The sequence below is a fragment of the Pan troglodytes genome, chromosome 22, assembly GCF_028858775.2.
Source record: "Pan troglodytes isolate AG18354 chromosome 22, NHGRI_mPanTro3-v2.0_pri, whole genome shotgun sequence".
NCBI classification, from domain to species: Eukaryota; Metazoa; Chordata; class Mammalia; order Primates; family Hominidae; genus Pan; species Pan troglodytes.
The window spans coordinates 44,178,991-44,201,747 of NC_072420.2; the positions used below are offsets into that span (position 1 = coordinate 44,178,991).

Sequence of the window (22,757 nt, forward strand, 5' to 3'; positions counted from 1 at the left end):
ATTGTAATCAATAGAAATTAGAATTTGGTGTGAGGGAAGATTAGGGGTTTAGTCTGAACACATTGAATGTGAATGTTTATTAGATGTCCATGTGGAGATATCAAGTAGACAGTTCAATCTATGAGGCTAGAGCTCAGGACAGAGGTCTGGGCTGAAGGCACAAATCTGGTAGAACCTGATCAATGCTTTGTGTTACTCAGACAAGCCAAATAGATGTAAGATGGAAATAACCGCCTATCTGCCCTTTTAGCATTGAAAACATGGTAGGAAATGCAGTTTCCTGTGATCACAATACTAGTCTGCATTAACAGTTACGTAACATGTGGCCACCATCTCAATACACTCTGTCCTCGTCGGCTATTTGCTCGAGTTCTATGCCAGTTCTGTGGCTTAAGAGGAATGTGAAGAATGTGGACAAAGCCTGGGAAAAAGCCAGCCATGTAGCTGAACAAAGGGAAGACAAATGAAATCTAGCAAACGTTAAAGGAAATGAGATGATTTAGTCAGGGATGATTAATAGCAACTGGTCTCGTACTCTGAATCAGGGAAGTCTAGATACTTGAAAGTAACCTGCCACCTTTACAGCAAGCAAACAAAAGAAAATGAGTTTTCATTGCAGCATGAGATTTTTTTTTTTTTCATTTCAAGTCTTTTATCCCTAAAGCATGAGATATTTAGATTAGAAATAAAAGAGGAAAACTAGCACCTATTTAACACCTACTACATTAGGTGTTGGCCTAAACACTATTGCATTTTAATATACATTAAGATCCTTGAGGTAGAAATTCTCATTTTATAGATCAGAAAAGCAGGATTCTAAAAGGTTAGGTAAGTTCACAAGCAGGAAAGCTGCAATTCAAATCTGGGTTGAATGAGTCCAAAGCTCGTGTACTTATTAAAATATATCAAATTTCTTAACAGAAATTGATAAAAGTAGGAACTGATTACTGAAAGGGATAATAAGATCTTTTTTTTCCTCGATCTTATTTTTTTTTTAAATGAAGTTTCACTCTTGTTGCCCAGACTGAAGTGCAGTGGCACGATCTTGGCTCACTGCAACCTCTGCCTCCTGGGTTCAAACAATTCTCCTTTTCCTTGATCTTTTAAAAATTAGAAGAGCTTCTTATCTGTCCAGTATATTTTCATAAACTAGATCTACCTAAAACCAAAGGAATAGAAGAAGCCAGTTTTCAAATTATCTCTTAGTCCTAAGCAGTTATGATTCTAGATTCTGAAAACAGTCTAAATTCTGAAAACAGTCCCACTACCACCAGCACCACGAACTATTTTTGTTCCTATTTTCCTATTCTATAGTAAACTATATATTCACCTTCTAAAACACATAGGAAATTCTATAATTTAAGATTTAAAGTAATCCCATACATAACTCAGGAGTCAAACATCCTAGGCTTAAACAGATCTTGTTTTGTTTGACTTTAGAACAAATGATTCTAAAGATTCTAAAGTAAGATGACCTTGCAATGGATTTATGAGGGGTTGGGCTGTGCTCACTGTGTTGAAAGAACCAGTAATTATTTTCACGGATAAGAAAGCCTGGGATGGCCAGGCGCGGTAGCTTACGCCTATAATCCCAGCACTTTGGGAGGCTGAGGCGGGCAGATCACCTGAGGGCGGGAGTTCGAGACCAACCTGACCAACATGGAGAAACCGCATCTCTATTAAAAATACAAAATTAGCCGGGCGTGGTGGTACATGCCTGTAATCCCAGCTACTCAGGAGGCTGAGGCAGGAGAATCGCTTGAAGCCGGGAGGCGGAGGTTGTGGTGAGCAGAGATCACACCATTGCACTCCAACCTGGACAACAAAAGCGAAATTCTGTCTCAAAAAAAAAAAAAAAAAAAGGAAAGCCTGGGATGATGTCCCAGAAGCAAAAAAAAATTGCATTAACACAACTTAACAAGCACCTCATATTATCCATAAGCCAAAGCTTAAGCAGGAAAAGTCCACCTGAGTCAAAGAACACAATCTCTGACGAGTGGCAGGAACTTGGGTTGCTTGCTACTGACAGAACTGCATAAATTAAGATGAAACTCATTACAATTTTCACTCACCCCCGGAAACTTCCGGAGGACCAGAGCTAAAAGGGCCATAGAGAACATTTAGGCTAAACTCCTCTTTTTATGAGAAAGTAGGATTACTGGCTGCAAATTAGCCTAAGTAGAGACTGGCATATTGTTTCAGGGCAACTGACCCAGAAGCCAAGCAAAGCCAGACCTAATGTCAACTAAACGTGAGAAGTCATCCAGTACTGGCCCGGCACGGTGGCTCACGCCTGTAATCCCGGCACTCCGAGAGGCCGAGGCGGGTGGATCACCTGAGGTCAGGAGTTTGAGACCAGCCTGGCCAACATGGTGAAACCTTGTCTCAACTAAAATTACAAATATTAGCCAGGTGTAGTGGCAGGCACCTGTAATTCCAGCTACTTGGGAGGCTGAGGCAGGAGAATCGCTTGAACCCAGGAGGCGGAAGTTGCAGTGAACCAAGATTGCATCACTGCACTCCAGCCTGGGCAACAAGAGCGAAACTCCATCTCAAAAATAAATAAATAAATAAATAAGAAGTCATCCAGCACTAAGGCTTCTACCCGAGACATGTCCTGCTGAGCAGCAGTCCTGTAGCGTTGTTGGGAAACAGGGTCTGGAGCCAGGCGGTCGGGGTCTCAAATCTCAGCTCCACCACCCCATAACTATATAACCTTGGCACCTTACTCACTTCCATGCCTCAGTTTCTTCATCTATGATACAGAAACAGTATTTACCTTACAGGGTACTGACAGACATAAATGTAACAAACGTAATACACTTAAAGCCATGACTGGTACTCAAGAAGTATTAGGTATTCTTATTTAATTATTCTCTCCCTGGCACCACCAGCATCCTCTCCCACAGACTGACACTGTCCGCTTGCTCATGGCCCATAACAACCAGCCTGAATAGTTACCTTATAGGTCAGGTCTAGGAACCACCTCTGATTCTATGATTCTTGAGAGGAAAAAAGCTGTCTGGTCAAGTATCCAACCCTGGTGGGTAAGTGTTATCAATGGAGTACAAGCATAGCCCCCTGGACCTGCCCTCAAACTGTGGAGGGTCTAGGGCTTTACCCTACTTGCAAGCTTGCAAGCTAACAAGCTAGCATGCTAGAGTCTTACAGACACTGGCAGAAGACACAAACTCTTGAGTCTGAGACCAAGAACTTGTTATAGCAACAGCCATAGCCAGAGCATTTATGCCAGTTTAAGACCCAATTCCACAAGGCCACATACATGCTGTGTGGGCTGTGTCACAGGAGAGGAACCCCAAGCTCTGGCTGAACTTTGCCCTAGAGGGAAACATTATCTTTACTACATAGGTGTAAACAAACCTACCCTTTTTGTTCTGGAAGGAGACAGTATCTCTGTCCTCTAAGGATGTCTGCTATACACACATCCTTGAAAAGCTAGCCAGAAACAAAGGAGGTCAGTTCCTCTGCTCTTAACACATGAAGAAACAGGAGAGACCCTTGTGTCTCGACAATATCTAAATAAATGAAGACATATACTTGTGTTCATGGATTGTAAGTCTCGATATTGCTAAAGTGTCAATTATCCCCCAAAATGAACTGTTGATTCAACACAATCCCAATAAAAATTCCAACAGGATTCTTTTTGGTAGCAAGTGACGAGCTGATTTTTAAATTCATATGGAAAGGCAAAGGGCTTAAAAATAGCCAAAACAACCTTGAAAGAGAACAAAGTTGGACGACTTATACTACCTGACTTTAAGATTTATTATAAAGCTATCAAGATTTATTATAAAGCATGGTATTGGCATAATGATCCAAAAATAGATGAATGGAACAGAACAGAATCCAAAATGACCTTCACATGTATTGTCAACTGACTGTCAACAAGGTGCAAAGGCAATTCCCTGGAGAACAAAGTCTTCAAAACAAATGGTACTGGATCAACTAGATAGAAAGTCTTATGCAAAAAACAAAGCAAACGATAAAAATAAAAACAACAACAACAAAAACTCTCACCACAAACAGATACCAATTCAAAACAAATCATATACCTAAATGTGAAATGCAAAACTATAAAACTACTAGGAGAAAACACATTAGAAAACCTTTGTGACACTGATTTAGGAAAAAATTTCTACAACAAAAGCATGCTTCTTCGAAGAAAAAGAATTATAAACTTTATCACAATTAAGATAGGTCTTCTGCTCTTCAGAAGATGCTCTTAAGAGAATGAAAGACAAGCCACAAGCTGGGAAAAAATATTTTTCCAACACATTTGTCAAAGGACACAAACCGAATACATAAAGAACTCTCAATATTCAGTAAGAATCTATCCAATTTTTTTTAAAATAAACAAAACATACGAACAGATATCATCAAAGAAGTTACGTGAATGGCAAAACATGAAAAGATACTCAACATCATTAGTCACAACAAAAATACAAATTAAAACCACAGTGAAGTATCACGGTATCCCTATTGGAATGTCTAAAATTAAAGAGAATGACCATACACTAATACAATGCTGCTGGGAATGTAAGATGGTACAAGCACTTTGGAAAACAGGGTGGCAGTTTCATAAAAACTAACATGCACCTACCACATGTCTCAGTGATCCCACTTCTAGGTATTTACCCAAGAGAAACAAAAGCATATGTCCATGCAAAGACTTGTACAAGAATGCTCCCAGCAGCTTTATGTATAGTAGTCAAAAGCTGGAGACAACCCAAATGTCCATCACTAGCTGAATGAATACACAATTGTGGCATATCCACAACATGGAATATTTAGCAATAAAAAATAATGACCTATTAATAGACACATGGATGGACATGGATGGGTCTCAAAATCAACATGGATGGATCTCAAAATAATTATGCTGAGTGAAAGAAGCACGGCAAAAAAGAATACAAACTATGATTCCACTTATATAAAATCAAAGAAAATGAAAACTAACTACAGCGCAGAAAGGAGGCGAGTCACTCTCTGGAAAGCAGGGAGAGGAGCAGGAAGGAGGGACCACAAAGGGGCACAAAGTGCCTTTGGAGGTGATGGGTTTGCACATTACCTTGATTGTGATAATAATTTTACAGGTGGACATTTATATCAACACTTATCAATTGTTCACTTTAAATATATGCAACTTATTACATGTCGATTACACATCAATAAAGCTATTTTTTAAAAAAGCATTCACCACCAAATGGAACTGACACTAAAAAAAAGAGGTTAACTTGAATTATAAAAAAAATAAGGAAAATTAATTTATTTTTATACATGGGTGAAATGTATACTCATTAAACAACATATAGTGTTAAAAATTATGATGAAATTGGGACAGAACTTTAGGTTAGATTGGTAGTTAAGGGTGAAGAGGAAAGGATGCAGTAAAGATAGCTTTTTAAAGAAATTTTAAAACACACACATACTATACATGTGTACTTCTCTTCATAGCTGCAGTGTCTTTCCAATTTCTTTTTACCCAAATTATTTAACAATGGGTCTTCTCTTTTATCTGACAGAACCACATACCCACATAGAGTACGTGCTGTAATAGAGAATGGGATAGGCTGATGCTGTTTACCAGCTGTTTTATAAGAGACAATTTCTCTTTGTGTTGTAGGGACACCAGTAAATTATAACCAAATTGAAAGCAATACTTCAGAAACAGAACTAGAGTAAACTTAACATACCAAGAAATTTTCTAAAATTTGACTTTTTTAAAAAGAAAGAACATCTTACAATCAATCCTACTTTCTAATACTTTAAAATTTCCTTCAGCTACAGAAGAACAGGTATACAGTAGGCCCCTCTTATCCACAGTTTCACTTTCCACAGTTTCACTTAGCCAGTCAACCATGGTCTGGAAACATCAAATGGAAAAATCCAGAAATAAACAATTCTTAAGTTTTAAATTGCACACCATTCCGCGTAGCATGATGAAATCTCATGCTGCCATCCCACTCCATCCCATCAGGGACATGAATCATCCCTTTGTCCAGCATATGCTACGCGCCCTTTAGGTCACTCAGTAGCTATCTAGGTCATCAGGTCAACTGCTGTAGTACCACAGCACTGTTGTTCAAGTAACCCTTATTTTACTTAATAATGACCCTAAAGCACAAGAGTAGCGGTGCTGGCTTATTATTATAATTGTTCTATTTTATTATTAGTTGTTGATAACCTCTATGCCTAATTATAAATTAAACTTTACATACAGATGTATGAATGTTTAAAAATATAGTATATATAGAGGATTTGGTGCTATCTCTGGTTTCAGACATCTACTAGGAAACTTGGAACGTATGCCCCGTGGATAAGGGAGGACTACTGCATAACCCGTACAAGCAGCTGTACAGATAACCACCCCCCTTACCACTCAAAAGCCACCACAGCAAAGGGATGAATCCTGGACTCTCGCTGATGTATTTCAAGCCTTTCAAATTGATGCTTACATTGTATAGGGACATCAGCATTAGCCTGAAATGTAAAAGAAAAAGGTGTTGGAATGCTCCATCCACACTACATTTCACCCTAAACATACCTACTAGTTAAGAGGAACTTAACGTATTTAGAGCTTCCCTCACATTTTAGATGTCCAATTCTATAATGTGAATTAATAATATCTGTCTATGTGAGGCTACAGGAAAATGGGAAACTTCAGCAATGATATCACATAATACCGCCTTTCATAGCCTCACATAATCAAGAGTCTCGAATGCAGAGAGGGTCCCACGGGAAACCTCACAAACCATATTTATTGATTCATTTCTTTTATTACCAATCCTGCATTAACATACAGGTTACCCTCAATTTGTAAGAGTACTGTACTCTCAAAGTTCAATTCAGCCATCTAAAACCTAATGACATATTTTCATTCAATGAACATTACGCATGACATCCAGGTAGCCAGGTCAGGCCACAGGACTACATAATCACAGTACAAGGAATGAAGAATACTACAACCCAACCATCCCTCACAACCAACAGAGCAGTTTACTGAATAGGACAGGACTTTATGAGCTGTTTTGGGATTGAACCGTGGCTGGCAATGCAGAGTCTGATGAAAGTCAGAAACTACAGGACTTTGGTTTCTGCAAATACTGCAAAATACAGAGAACCCAAACACTTTACACTGCAGAGCAATAAAAAGGCTAGACAAATATTTTTTGCAAAGCCTTTGAAATAATGAATGAGTTTGCAAGAAATCAAAGGAAAACATCTCTGATCAGGAACAAAGTAAGAGCACAAAATCTCAGAGGAAAGTGAAAAAGATGCTACAATTCCAAAAGACTAGAGCTTCAGTTACAGTGGCTTCACGCAGAGGGACCGAGCGAAAAGCCTCAGAGAGACACGGACATTCATTTCACAGGCCCTGCAGAAACCAGAAGAGAGGAAACTTTCAAGCTTAGCATGAATTCACATTTTTGGCAGGCCTGAAAAATCCCCAAGCCAGTAATTTTAATATAAAACAGACCTGGGATAGAAGCTCCCCCAGCTTCCTGGACATTAAAGGAAAGGATCCTCAACCTGGTCTTCAAAGAATTCCCACAAATACATACTAGCAAATGGGAGTTCATAACAAAAATCATAATATGACGCATGAGAAAAAGAAGACCAGGTAAGCAACAGCCAGCACAAAGAACAAATAACAGGGCTAGAACCAAAAATTTTTCAGATACTAGAAGTATCAACTGCAGAATATAAAACTGGTATGTTTAATGGGTGAAGACAATTTTAAAAGAAATTAAAAACATAATCAAGAAGCTAGGATTACTATTTTGAATGACCAGCCAATTCAAAAATAACAGCAGAATGTACAAAAATGAAAACAATAATTAAAATGTAAAACTCAAGGGTAATTAGACACATGGAAAAGGAGAAATACTAAACAGAAAAGACAGCTTAAGAAACTACAGCAAGAAAGAAAAACAGATTAAAGAAAGATAAAAGTACAAGGAGGCAAAGGTGGAAAAGTTCAACATTCTTCCAAATAGGGTCCACAAAGAAAGAACAGAAAGAATGAAGGAAAAAAATGTTTCAAAAATATTTCCCAGAAATGAGTAAATATAAACCCTCAGATTCAGGAGGCACAAAAACATCTCAAGAAAGATAAAAAATAAATACAAATCTACACACATCACAATCAAACTTTAGAAAATTAAAGACAAATTTTGTAAAGCAGCCAGAGAGAAAGGACATATTACCTATAAAAGAGTAATTACACCAAAAGCTGGGCTCTCTATATCTACCAAGGGTAAAGAGAAAATAATAATAAAGCTAGAATTGTGAACCCAGCAAAAATATTTTCAACAAAAGAGGTAAAGTAAAAATGTTGTCAAAGAAAATCTCAGACATTTTTAAACATATCTGAACTGAAAGAATTTGAAGGACAGACTTCAGAAAAAGGAAAATGACGTTGGAAGAATGTTCTGAGATACAAGGAGGGAGTAAGTAAAGGGATGTGAGTGTACAGAAGTAAACACTGGGGGGTAAAAGCAGTCATTAAAATGTCTACTCTATGGGATTTCTGAAACTTTTCAACAGAGCTAAGATACAGTCCATGAATGCATATAATCCAGGGTGTAAGTATTAGAGCATTCTAAGATCCTTCTACTGTTTAGGTGAGAAAGACATTAATTACTTTCAAGTATACCAAATACATCAAATCATGCTTTAAAAAGGGGGCTATCACTGAAAGAAACAAGGGTAAACTTTCAAGACACTAGAAGAATAAAATGAACTCAGAAAAGATCTTAGTGACTTTGAAAGAAAGATAACAGAGTAAGACCCTGTTGAAAGAAAGAATAGAAAAGGAACGAAAAGAGAAGGGAGAGAGAGAAGGAAGAAAGACGGTGGGAGGAAGCGAGGGAGAAAGAGGTAGGGAGGGAAAGATAACTTGGAAAAATCATAATAAAAAGAAAAACAAAATATGACAGAATAAATAAATCCAATTATTTCATTAATCACAAATGTTAATGAACAGGATACTCCTATTAAAAGGCATAGATTATAGATGGTTAGATTAAAGGAAAAACAAAATGCAACCATGGACTGTTTCAAAGAAACACACCTGAAACAAAAGTTTCCAGAAAGGGGCCAGGAGTGGTGGCTCACACCTGTAATCCCAGCACTTTGGGAGGCCAGGGTGGGCAAACTGCTTGAGGCCAGGAGTCCAAGACCACCCTGGCCAACATGGCAAAACCCTGTCTCTGCTGAAAATATTAAAAAATAGCCACATGTGGTGATGTGTACCTGTAGTCCCAACTACTAGAGAGGCTGAGGCAGGAGAATCTCTTGAACACAGGAGGCAGAGGTTATAGTGAAGCAAGATCGCACCACTGCATTCCAGCCTGGGCAACAGAGTGAGACTCTAAAAAAAAAAGTTTGCAGAAAGTTGAAAGTAAAAGAATGGGAAAAGATATATCAAACAAATACTAATGAAAAAAGAAGAAAGAGAAGGCTGAGGTAGCTACATTAACAGAAAAGAAAACAGACTGAGTGCAGTGGCTCAGGCTTATCATCACAACACTTTCAGAGGCTGAGGTGGGCGGGCAGCTTGAGCCCAGGAGTTGGAGGTCAGCCTGGGCAACATGGCAAGACCCCGTCTCTGCAAAAAATACAAAAACAGCTGGGCATGATGGCACGCCCCTGTGGTCCCAGCTACTGGAGCAGCTGAGGTGGGAAGATCACTTGAGCCCAGGAGGTCGAGGCTGCAGTGAGCTGTGACAGTGCTACTACACTCCAGCCTGTGTGACAGAGCAAGACCCTATCTCAAAAATAATAACTAAAAATAATAATAATGTTAAAAGAAGGGAAAGCATCTTTAAAAATTAAGAGGCTAATTTTTTTTTTTTTTTTTTTTTTTTTTTTTGTGAAACAGAGTTAGAGTGCAGTGGCGCCATCTCGGCTCACTGCAACCTCCGCCTCCCGGGTTCAAGTGACTAGGCCTCAGCCTCCTGAGTAGCTGGGATTACAGGCACATGCCACCACACCCAGCTAATTGTTGTATTTTTAGTAGAGATGGGGTTTCACCATGTTGGTTAGGCTCTCGAACTCCTGACCTCATGATCCGCCCACCTCAGCCTCCCAACGTGCTGAGATTACAGGCATGAGCCACCACGCCCGGCAAGGCTAAATATTTAATACTGAAAAGTTCAGTTCATCAGGAGGGTAGCATTTTAAACTTGTATGTACCTAATAATATAGCCTCAAAAATACATAAAGGCACAAATTGATAAAACTACAAGAAAATGCTGACCAGTCCACAATAATGGTAGATTTTAAGGCACCTCTTATAGCACTTAATACATTAAGCTGATTCTCTGATCCACCACATAATTAAGTTAAAAATCATTTTTAAGTAAGTTTTAAAACTCCAACATTTAGAAAACTGAAAGTACATCTCTATAAGAATAAGTCAAAGAAATTATGAGGAAAATTGGGCAACTGAACAAGAATGAATATACAAAAATAAAACTTGTGATGCTAGTGAAATACACACACACACACACACACACACACGGCCTTTAATACTTATTCCAGAAAAAAATAGCTGCAGCAATGGCAGAGTAACTTGCATTGGACTAACCCTCCACCAATAAGAATCACAAATTCTGAACAAAATATAGGAACCATTTAAGGGGAATGGAAAGCAGCCAAAGGCAGGCAGAAACTGAAGAGAAGTGCCCCCTTGAAAGAAGAGGGGTGGCTCATGCCTATAATCCCAGCACTTTGGGAGGCCAACGTGGGAAGACTGCTTGAGCCCGGAGTTCAAAACCAGCTTGGGCAACACAACAAGATCCCATCTCTTCATTAAAAAACAAACAACAACAGAAAAAAAACCATTAGATAGGCATGGTGGCACATGCCTAGAGTCTCAGCTACTCGGAAGGCTGAGGCAAGAGACTCACTTGAGCCCAGGGACGTCAAGGCTGCAGGGTTGTGACGGTGCCAGCCACTGCACTCTGGCCTGCGTGACAGAGCAGGACCCTGTCTCAAAAAAAAAAAAAAAAAAGAGAGAGAATTTTTTTTTTTATAAAGAGGCAAATATATTGAGGTTTAGACAAAGCCACATAGCACCAGGCAGCGACCCTCAATCAGAAACCTGGGGATGACCAGCTTGAGAAGTAAAACCACAGAGTCCAGGGTCACCAGGGTGGAAAGAAAGGGAAGAAGATACCTAGAAAGGAGGGTTTCAGAACAAGGGAGCACTAAAATGTGCATGAAAACCCTCCAAGGTCCTGGCCTCTAAATGGCACAAGTGTGAGGCAGAGAAAGAGGGAGAGCTGCAAGGCAGAGGAATGAGGCACAGCTCTGCTGCAGACCACATCCAGAGAGCCAGAGCTCAGGTATGAGTCAGGCAAAGCTGACAGCCAGCTAGGACACACATAATTCCCTTCAGGAAAAGATAACAGAGTCCAGAGCCCCCACAACCTACCTTCTGCCACCTCCAGTACACATGCTATCAAATAAACACTGAACTAGCACAGCCGGCTAGGATGAGGAGAGTAAGCCACTTGCTTTGGGTGTAAATTTAAGGGAGTATCAAAATGCCCAGTAGCCCATATTTTTTTAACACTGTAATTCAATATTTTAAAAAATAATATTAAAAATGCCCTAATAAGCAAAACTTTAATTTTTACTTTTTTTTCCTAGAGCTAGGGTCTCACTTTGTCACCCAGGCTGGAATGCAGTGGCACAGTCATTATTCACTGCCACCTAGAATTCCTGGGCTCAAGCAATTCTCCTGCCTCAGCCTCCTGAGTAGCTGAGACTACAGGCATGTGCCACCACACCCAGCTTATTTTTTAATTTTTTGTATGAGGTCTTGCCATCTTGCCAAGGCTGGTCTTGAATTCTCGGCCTCAGGCAATTTTCCCACGTCGGCCTCCCAAAGTGCTGGGATTACAGGCATAAGCCATTGTGCCCAGCCCAAAATTTTAAATAAAGATGGAACTGGTCACATACTGGAGCCTAAGGCAAAAGGAAAATCAGTAATACTGACCAAGTCCATTATAAAGGGACTAACTAAATATACTATGGTACATGTAACACATGCATGCCATAGAAAATTTCTATTGTAGTTCTCTATTAAAATCTCTGGTTTCCCTACTAAACTTTGTCAAAAGCAAGCTCCGTGCCTTATCTTTATCATCTCACAAACTAGTATAGTAAGACTGGACACAATAAGCACTCAATTTATTTACTGAAAAGTCAATCAACTCCCAGTGATTAAAGATCAAAATATATAAAACCTAAGGTCTTCCTTCTCACCCATGTGACCATAGGCACTTTCTTTTTTTTGTTTTTTTGTTTTTTTGTTTTGAGACAGAGTCTCGCTCTGTCGCTGAGAGAGACAGACAGGCTGGAGTGCAGTGGTGCAATCTCGGCTCCCTGCAACCTCCGCCTCTCAGGTTCCAGCAATTCTCCTGCCTCAGCCTCCTGAGTAGCTGGGACTACAGGCGTGCGCCACCACACCCGGCTAATTTTTGTTTTGTTTTTTTTTGTTTTTTTTTTAGTAGAGACGGGGTTTCACCATGTTGGCCAAGCTGGTCTCAAACTCCTGACCTCAGGTGACCCACCTGCCTCGGCTTCCCAAAGTGCTGGCATTACAGGCATGAGCCACCGTCCCTGGCCGACCATGGGTACTTTCAAAGTCCCTGGCAATGCTCTGGAGCCAGAAAAGACAGAGCTATGCAAGCACCCTCCAGAGCAGGGTGCTCAGTTCTCAAAACAAGGTCCTCAGCCTCCCAGCGGGCTACAAAATAAGCCACACTGCAAGTTCTTTCAAGTTTCACTGACAATTTTTACATGAATTCAAAAGCTACTCACTAGTAACCTATTTAATGAGGTATTAAGGGCTATTCAAATGTAGTGTTCATGAGGAAAATTTAGCACCTTAACTAGAATTCAGTGAGGTGTCGAATCCAGTATTCCAAGAAAAGTTCCTGCTTCAGATCACAAACACAGAGAGTTGGAATTCCTTAGAATTAAATATATTGCCCAAGGCTGCTTTCACACAGGCAGTAACAGCAGAACTGAGTCACCGCAACAGAGATCGTACGACCCCAAGAGCCTAAAATATTTTCTGTCTGACACTTTACGGAAAAAGTTTGCTGACCTCTGCCTTACAGCATGAAACTAAGATAAACCAATCTTCTGTATGTCTTAAAAAGCAAAGCTAGCATCTGGTAATAACTGTAATACAGGGCAACCTTCTGAAAAGATGGCCAGTTGAAATTCTTTGCTGACTGCCATTTAGATTTAAGGTGGCAAAAACAACTCCCAAGTTGGCAGATGTCTTTAAATTTTCATATTTGGTCAAAATCAGTTATCCTTAAGAAGCTAAAATGAAACACATACTTACAACAACCATGTTGCCACCTGAGACCTCACGTCACTGCCAAGATACATCTCACAGAAGACCAAAGACTTCTAGGTCACACAAGAGTTAGCAAAAAATAAACCCAAAAAACTGTTTCTTATGCAAATGTTTCGTCTAATATAACATTTCTATTCCAACCAAAAATATTTATAAATAGTGTATCAAGTTTCCAATTATCAAGTCTAAAGAGACTGCCCATTCATTTTACTCTTCTAATATTGAAATATTAAATGTTATTTCTTGGCCAGATGCAGTGGCTCATGCCTGTAATCCCAGCACTTTGGGAGGCTGAGGCGGGCAGGTCACTTGAGGTCAGGAGTTCGAGACCAGCCTGGCCAACATGGTGAAACCTCATCTCTACTAAAAATACAAAACTTAGCTGGGCGTGGTGGCGCACACCTGTAGTCCCAGCTACTCGGGAGGCTGAGGCAGGAGAATCATTTGAACCCGGGAGGCAGAGGTTGCAGCGAGCCAAGATGGCACCACTGTACTACAGCCTGGGCAATAAAGTGAGACTTGGTCTCAAAAAAAAAAGGAAGAAAGAAAATGTTATTTCTCAAACTAGTGTACTAAGTGTTAGACTTTTTCTTCCAATGACAAAAAAAAAAAAAAGTAGGCAAATTCTGCTTCCTGCCACAAACCTCAGCAGAAAACCTGTTATAAATGGGGCTAATGGGCTCCAAAAGAGCAACTTCCCAGTCTCTGCAGTCTTGATCATCTAAGACACATCTGACATTTAAAAGGACTGAAAATATGGCTAAAATAAAGGTACTGGTGAACTCGAAATGCTACATAAGCAACACGAGTAACTCATCTTCGATAAAAAGCAAGTTCTCTTTACCTAAATATACAAGGTCTCAGGGCTGAACAAGCACAAGGTGTGAAAAGCAAGAAAGCACTCCTCCACAGGCCAACACAACTGAGTCACTAAAGGTAAAAATGACAACTTGACCACCTTATTCTTCATCTTAAAAGAAAATATAACTTGCAACCTACGAGTAACAGAATAAACACGCCCAGTACTTCAAAACAAACTAGCAATAAAAATAAGCAAGAAAAAGGAGTATCTGTGAAGTTCACTACCCAGAAACAAGCCAATCAGTGATGCTAAACTGACCAAAATCTAAGGTAGTCAAATTAGCACCATGAAGTAATTCTACAGTACAATAAGTAATAAAATTCTTACAAAAGACTGCATGTAATTTGAGAAAGCAATTGGCACAGCAATATTACATTTTTAGACCAAATTATTCTTGACAGAAACTTAAGAGGCCTACCAATTTTTCATTAGACAGAGTACAGTAAGTAATGACTTAACAGACTTTAGATTCTGTGCCTCTTTCCTCAGTCAAGTTAGAACCTAAAAACCTGTGGTCTATATCATGTCATCCTCAAATATCTGTATGTCAATTTGTATCTATTATGTTACAATGAAGACATACAAAAAGATATAAAGAATAATACAATACCCACCTCCCTGGTTAAGAAAGAAACCCTATAACCAGAGTTGAATTCCCTTGGTGAACGCTACCCAAAGGCGTGCTTCAGGGAGGTGTAACCACAGCTATGTCTGATATTTAAACTAGCCACGCATTGCTAATACTTTAGGTATGGAATCTTTTTTCTTTGCACGTCTGCATCAACAGCAGCATACTGCAGGCAATCTTCCACGCCATGGTGAGATTCGTTTATGTTGATTTCTATAGCTCCAACCTATTTCCACTGATATATGCCAACTTTTTAACTAATCACAATTTATTTATCTATTCTCCATCTTGTAGACATTTAGGTAATTTCCTAGTTTGTGCTATTACAAACACCACTGCTATAACATTTTCTGTACAAGCATCCTGGTATCCTATGGAAAACGTTCTCTGGAGTACACATGCAGACAGGGACTCTGTCCTCGGCATGTGCAGACACAGCCTCCACAGACACAGGCCAGCTGGCTCCACGTACCCTCCAGCAGCACATGGACAGGTGTAAGCTTCACTGTGGCTTCACGTCCAATCGGAAGCTTGTAATCATCAGACTGTGATTTTTTGTCAATGAGAGGCACCGAAAAGGCATCTTATTAGGGTTATCATTTGCTTTCCCCTGATTACTATGGAGAGCAAGAATCTTTCCCATGTTTATGAAGCTGCTGCGTGTTTTATTCTGTAAATTGCCTGATTTTTTTCTTTTGCCTATTTGTGTATTTGGTTATTTGCCTTTTCCTTATTGAAAAGGCCAAATAAGCAAATTACTTAGTTATACCTGTTTTTTCTTAAAATGTACACAGAATGACCAAACTAGACAGGGTAAAACCCAAAAATGCCTTTCAGAAGAGCCGATGTTCACAGCACCATCTACCAATTTGTAACTCAACAGAGACCAATTCAGTGGCTGGTAAGCACATTGTAGCTGAAAGCTGTACCACCTGGAAATAATACACATTAGTTCACAGGCCCCAAATGACTTCCAGATATTGACTTTTGTTAATATCTGGAAATGATGAGGACTCTAAACTTAGGAATTTGAACATTATCTAGATAGAGTTTGTCTTGAAAACATACTTCCTTCATTAGGACAATTAATTGTAATGCAATGTCTTAAAATTATCTTACAAGATCCCTAATGATAACTTTCCTATCTAGAGTTACTAAAGCTTTGACTGGAAACTGGTTAGAAACCGCATCATGTCTAAAGATTTCTTTTCAGCCAATACTTATGTGAAAAAGGGATCGGGCCACCAAAATGCACAGTAACACTCTGTAGAACTTTTAATAACAAACAAGGGAGAACCACACCCAGAAAGTGAGGATTTGCTCTCATTCATCATGCAACATTTACTGAGCATCTTCTCTGTCCTGGACTCCACACTCTCCAGAAGTTTACAGGAAACGGGAGAGAGACAAACAAAGCAACTAGTGAACAAAGTGTGGTACAAGCTTCACAGCTTCCTCTCCACACTTAGTTCTAAAAGGCTGCTATTGTCTTAAGACATTTTGTGGAAACACTTCTAGAAGCATCTTCGAAAAATGCAATCTGCACTGTGACTATTCCAGACGAATTCTTTGGAAAACGGGAGCTTGTGGGTGGCTCCAACCTGCAGATGCAGCCACACAGCTACTCCACAGAGAAATGGGACGATACCATCACCCTCATTTGCCCACAAAGGTGAGCTGGTTTTCCTGCAGAGCTCAGAGCTGCTTCTGAAGTCATCTGCACAAAGAACCCAGAAACTTTCACAAGCCATACTCTCACTGATGACATTCAACTGGTAACACCTGGGGAAGATGCTGGGCAGGATAAACCAACAGTAACTTCGAGAAACAGGAACCACATAGAGCCCAAACTCCAAGAGGCATTTCTGTAACCCTCTACCCTGTGCCTGGATGAGAAAACCTTACTGAGCCACTGTTCTCCCACACATGCCAAATATTCTCTGGCCCATTGACAGTGAAATGCACTGTGTCAGTTACCTCAGCTTAGTAAAAGCAGAGGTGTTCTCATCACAGACACTACACCCCAACTGGAAATCCAAGGAGAGTGTTATCCTGAGAACCAAGTGACCATTCAGGAATGTGGGTAGCTCCCACCCCAGAGGCCTCTCTCCTCACTCGGGATGAAGAACCACCTTAAACTCTGGGCCTTCTGCCATCCCCTTCAATAACACCTCCAGCAGGTCTGACCTGAGAAGCCGCTAGTGTAGATGTGAAAAGGCCTTTCATGGCCTACTCAAGGACTGGTAAAATCATAGGCAGCGTGGGCAGTGAGGAAAAAAAATAACCCGGCCTCCATAAGGATGTACAAAAAAAGGAAGGGAAACTTTAAACGCTGGAGAAATCCACAAGTCTAATAAAAAAAAATAATAATTGCAGTTGCCTAAGTGTTACCAAGTATCAAGGAGAATGGAAATGCCAGGGTCATGTCACAGCAGTGGAGAAAGAGGAGCCACAGAAAGGAGACTCTGGGCCCTCCACATGCAGCTCAGTGCCAGGACAGCACTCAGAGCCCCCCCGCAATCCCAAGGTCCAGGCACAGCACAGATCCTGCCCACACCAGGCCCTGGGAGCACAAGCCTGGGTGACCAGTGGCCGGAGGGGAAGGAAATGGACTGAGGTGGTGACGAAGGGGGACACTCCTGACACATGTCATTCCATGGCTGAATGACTAAGGAGAAATACACAGAGACGAAACAGACAGAACCCTGCCAGGGGCATGCCACCAGCTGACTGCACTGAACTGCCCCAGCCTTGGCTGACAGAGCTCACCCTGCACACAGTTCTGTCAAGTGGCCATTTCCAGCAGACACCTGAGAGGCTGATGGGAATGGGGGAAATTACCCATGAGGTATGGCTAAGACTGAAAAGCTACGACCACTACAGTAAACAGAATCCAGTCATCCTGCTGGCAGCACCAACCACCTTGAGGGGCCTCCAAGGTCAGCTGGTGTGACTGGCCACCATATGCTGGAAGTTCCTAGATTTGGAGAGTTAAAAACAGGGTCTTCACAAAAAAGGCAGATAAACTAGGAACAGCCCGAAACCATATGGCTGGGGAGGCTATGCCACTGAAAAAACTCACAGAGGCTGAGTCACAACAATGTCCCATGTACAACCCTATGAATGTTTGCCACAAAAGACATGGACATGTGGCCCAATAGCAGAATCCAGTCTGATCCACCACTGACCTGCAGGGCCCACAGGGATTTCTGGGGGAGGCAAAAAGAACACACCATGAGCCAGCTCTGCATTCTGGGAAAATGCAACATGTCATGGTAAACCCAGGCTGGCTAGTGGTTTGAAAGGGCAGCCGTGGCCTGGGAAGACAAAAGGCTAAACAGGAGCCAGTGGAGCAGGAGCACTGGAAATACTGGAGCAAGAAATGACAGGCAACAGGGCACATCCCAGAGGAAGGCTCAACACAGAGGCAGGAGGATTACACACACACACCACAGCACACACCACACACCACACACCACTCACCACTCACACACATCACACACACCACACACCACTCACACACATCACACACACCACACACACCACGCACAAACCACAAACACACCACACACACACATCACGCACACACCACACACACACCACACAGCACGCACACCACACACACTACACACACACCATACACACCCCACACACACCACGCACACACCACACACACCACACAGCACGCACACCATACACACACCACACACTACACACACCATACACACCCCACACACACCACACACCATACACACCCCACACACACAACACACACATCGCACGCACACCAATATACACACACCACCATACACACACCACACATACCACATCATACACCACACACACATCATACAGCACACACACCACACACACACCACACCCCGCACCACACACACACACCACCACACACCACACACACTACACACCGCACTCACACGCATCTCAGACACCACATACACCACACACACACCACTCACACACCATACGCACACCACTCACACATGACACACCACACACCACACACATGCCACACACTATACACCACACACACCACACACATCGCACACCACACACACCACACATCACACACCACACCCACACACCACATACACACCATACACTACACACCACACACATCACACACACACCACAAAGACATCACACACCATACACCACACACACACTACACACCACACACACATCACACATCACACCACACACATCAGACACCACACACACATCACACACACCACATACCCACCACACACACACCAGACACCACACACATCACACGTACCACACAACACACAACACACATACATCACACACATCACACACACACCACACAGATACCACACACACATCACACACACCACACACACACCAGCTGACTGCACTAATTGCCCCAGCCTTGGCTGACAGAGCCCACACACCCACACCACACACATACCAGACACACACCACACACCCACATCACACACCACAGATCATACACACATCACACCCCACACACAACACACCAGCTGACTGCACTAACTGCCCCAGCCTTGGCTGAAAGAGCCCACAAACACACATCACCCACCCCCCGACACACACACCACACACCACACATTCCCCACACCACACACACACTCCAACACACACACATACACACACCCCCACATATGCAGCCCACACACCCCCACACGCCACACCCACACACCACACACACACCCACACATATCCCCCCACGCACGTCCCACAAACACACATACCCCATACCCTCCACATGTACATACACACCACAAACACCCCCCAACATACACATACCACACACACACATCCCCCTCACATAGCCACACACACCATGCATACCACACCCACATCTCCACCCACACACAAAATACACACATCCCAATCCCTCATAGTCCCACATATACAAACACACCACAGTCACACACATCACATGACACCCACCTCCCCCCAACATATATACACACACACCACACACATTCCCTCACACTCACACCATAAACATGCCCCACACAAACGCATACACACCATACACACCAGACACCCCAAAAAATACCCACATACACATACACCACACCCAAATACATCCTCATTTCCCCACGCCCCGCCACATATACACACCCACACCACACACACACATCCAGGCCATATGTGCCTCTGACACGTGAGAAGAAAAAGCAAAGGTGAGTGGAATAAACAAGGGAGGGCCAAGCTGAGGCGGCCACACTCACACCCTTGACTCTGTGCAGCAGGAAGTAAAGCCGCCTGCTGGGACACCCACCTGCCAAGGAAGAGCAGAGCAGGGAGGCCGTGAGGGTCACACCCGAGGTCTGCCTCCACCAATGTGGAAATGAGTGGGAGCTGAGAAAGGACATAGAAGAGGATTCCAGGGTGCTGGAAACCAGGAGAAATGACGAGAGTCCGTGCACACAAGAAAGCTTCTTCCCAAACCTCACTAAACAGCCCCAGCTGTAGGAACAAAGAAGGATGGCTGGGCTGATCCAAGGTTGAAAGCATCGGGAAATGTGATGCACACTGGGGCTGGGTGAGCTGGAGGGAGGGGAGGCCATGGAGGCAATGGTGTGAGCAGGAGGAAAGAGGAGGGAGGAGGAGCAGGAGGTCCTGCAGTTTAGAGGGAACAATGGTAGGAAAAGGAGGCAGGGAGGAGAGGAGGTATGGCCTGAGTGCTACAGCAATGTTTACCAGACAGTCCACCTGATGACAATGTGCAGGGTCTGGCCCAAGGCAGACTACTGCCACAGTGAACGGCACAGCAAATCTTGGGAGCTGAGAAAGGCACGTGACCTTGAAATTAGATTGTTGAATGAATCACCCCTAAACATGTTCAAGTCATTCAAGATAGCAGGAAATGGGGAGGGGGACACCAACAAGCCAGTACTCAGTGAACAAGGGAAATGCCTGGATGGTCAGAAAAGTACAGTGATGAGAAAGGCTGGATGTGAAGAGAGCAACTGGTTGCTTGAATTTTCAAGGAGGAAAAAAATTTGCACGAGATTGGAAGAGAAACAGCCTTTTAAAAATGAGCATTCTGGGACATTTCATTAAAAATAAAAATGGGCAGCTAGAAGAAACACTTCCCCTAAGAACTGGAATAAGACATAGAGATATCCACTCTTACCGCACCTATTCAACACAGAACTGGAGGCCAGGTGTGGTGGCTCAAGCCTGTAGTCCCAGCACTTTGGGAAGAGCCAAGGAAGGCGGATCACTTGAGCTCAGGAGTTCAAGACCAGCTTGCGCAACATGGCGAAACCCTGTCTCTACAAAAAACTACAGAAATTAGTCAGGTGTGGTGGCACACACCTGTAGTCCCAGCTACTCAGGATGCTCAGGCAGGAGAATCGCTTGAGATCAGCAGGTCGAGGCTGCAGTGAGCCGTGATTATGCCACTGCACTCCAGCCTGGGTAAAAGGGTGAGACCCTGTCTCAAAAAAAAAAAAAAAAAGGTTCAAGCTGAGAGCCAAATCAAGAACACAATCCTATTTACAACAGCCACACACACACGCACAAAAAAACCTAGGAATACATCTAACCAAGGGGGTGAAAGATCTCTTCAAGAAGAACTACAGAACACTGCTGAAAGAAGTATCATAGATGACACAACTGGAAAAACATTCCATGTTCATGGACTGGAAGAATCAATATCATGAAAATGTCCAAACTGCCCAAAGCAATCTACAGATTCAATGCTATTGCTATTAAATTACCAACATCATTTTTCATAGAATTAGAACAAACTCTTCTAAAATTCTTATAGAACCAAAAAAGAGCCCAAATAGCCAAAGCAACGCTAAGAAAAAAGAACAAAGCTAGAGCCATCACACTGCCCACCTTCAAACTATACTACCAGGCTACACTAACTAAAACAGCATAACGCTGGTACAAAAATAAACACACAGACCAATGGAACAGAATACAGAACCCAGAAATTAAAGCTGCACACATACAGCCAATTGATCTTTGACAACATTGACAAAAATAAGCAATGAGGAAAGGACTCCCTGTTCAATAAATGGTGCTGGGAAAAATAGCTAACCATATGTAAACGAATGAAACTGGACCACTACCTCTAACCACAGATAAAAATTAACTCAAGATGGATTAAGGACTTAAATGTAAGACCTCAAACTATAAAAGTCCTAGAACAAAATCTAGGAAATAGTCTTCTGGATATCGGCCTAGGCAAAGAATTTGACTGAGTCCACAAAAGCAATTGCAACAAAACCGAAAATTGACAACTAGGACCTAATTAAAATAAAGAGCTTCTCCACAGCAAAAAAACTATCAACAGAGTAAACAGACAACCTACAGAATGGGAGAAAATATTCGCAAACTATGGATCCAACAAAAGTCTAATATCCAGAATCTATAGGGAAGTTAAGTTAAACAAATCAACAAGAAAAAAACACACAACCTCATTAAAAAGCGGGCAAAGCGCAAGAACAGACACTTCTTAAAAGAAAACATATAAGCAGCCAACGAAACATGAAAAAATGCCCAACATCACTAGTCATCAGGGAAATGCAAATCAAAACCACAATGCGGTACTATCTCACACCAGTCAAAATGGCTATTATTAGAAAGTCAAAAAACATCATGTTGGCAAAACCACTGAAAAAACGGAACTCGTATACACTGTTGGTGGGAATGTAAATTAATTCAGCACCTATGGAAAGCAGTCTGGAGATTTCTCAAAGAACTAAAAACAGACCTAGCATTCAACCCAGCAATCCCATTACTTGGTAAATAGCCAAAGGAAAATAAAATTGTTCTACCAAAAAGATACCTGCCCTTATAAGTTTATCACAGCACTGCTCACAATAGCAAAG

General features: G+C 41.9%; 1 protein-coding gene across 7 annotated transcripts in view; it reads right to left on the reverse strand.

Moving 5' to 3' along the window:
• Window positions 1-22,757, reverse strand: part of HSF2BP (heat shock transcription factor 2 binding protein) — a 128,014-nt gene that overhangs the window by 54,402 nt on the left and 50,855 nt on the right. For all 7 annotated transcript variants that reach the window (XR_010154406.1, XR_008541558.2, XR_008541557.2 and 4 more), the window contains exon 8: window positions 6,398-6,501. Coding sequence is in view for 4 of the 7 variants with exons in the window: in XM_531485.8 (XP_531485.2) it covers window positions 6,398-6,501 (104 nt within the window). In the remaining 3 variants the exon portion in view is untranslated. The remainder of the gene's footprint in view (window positions 1-6,397; window positions 6,502-22,757) is intronic.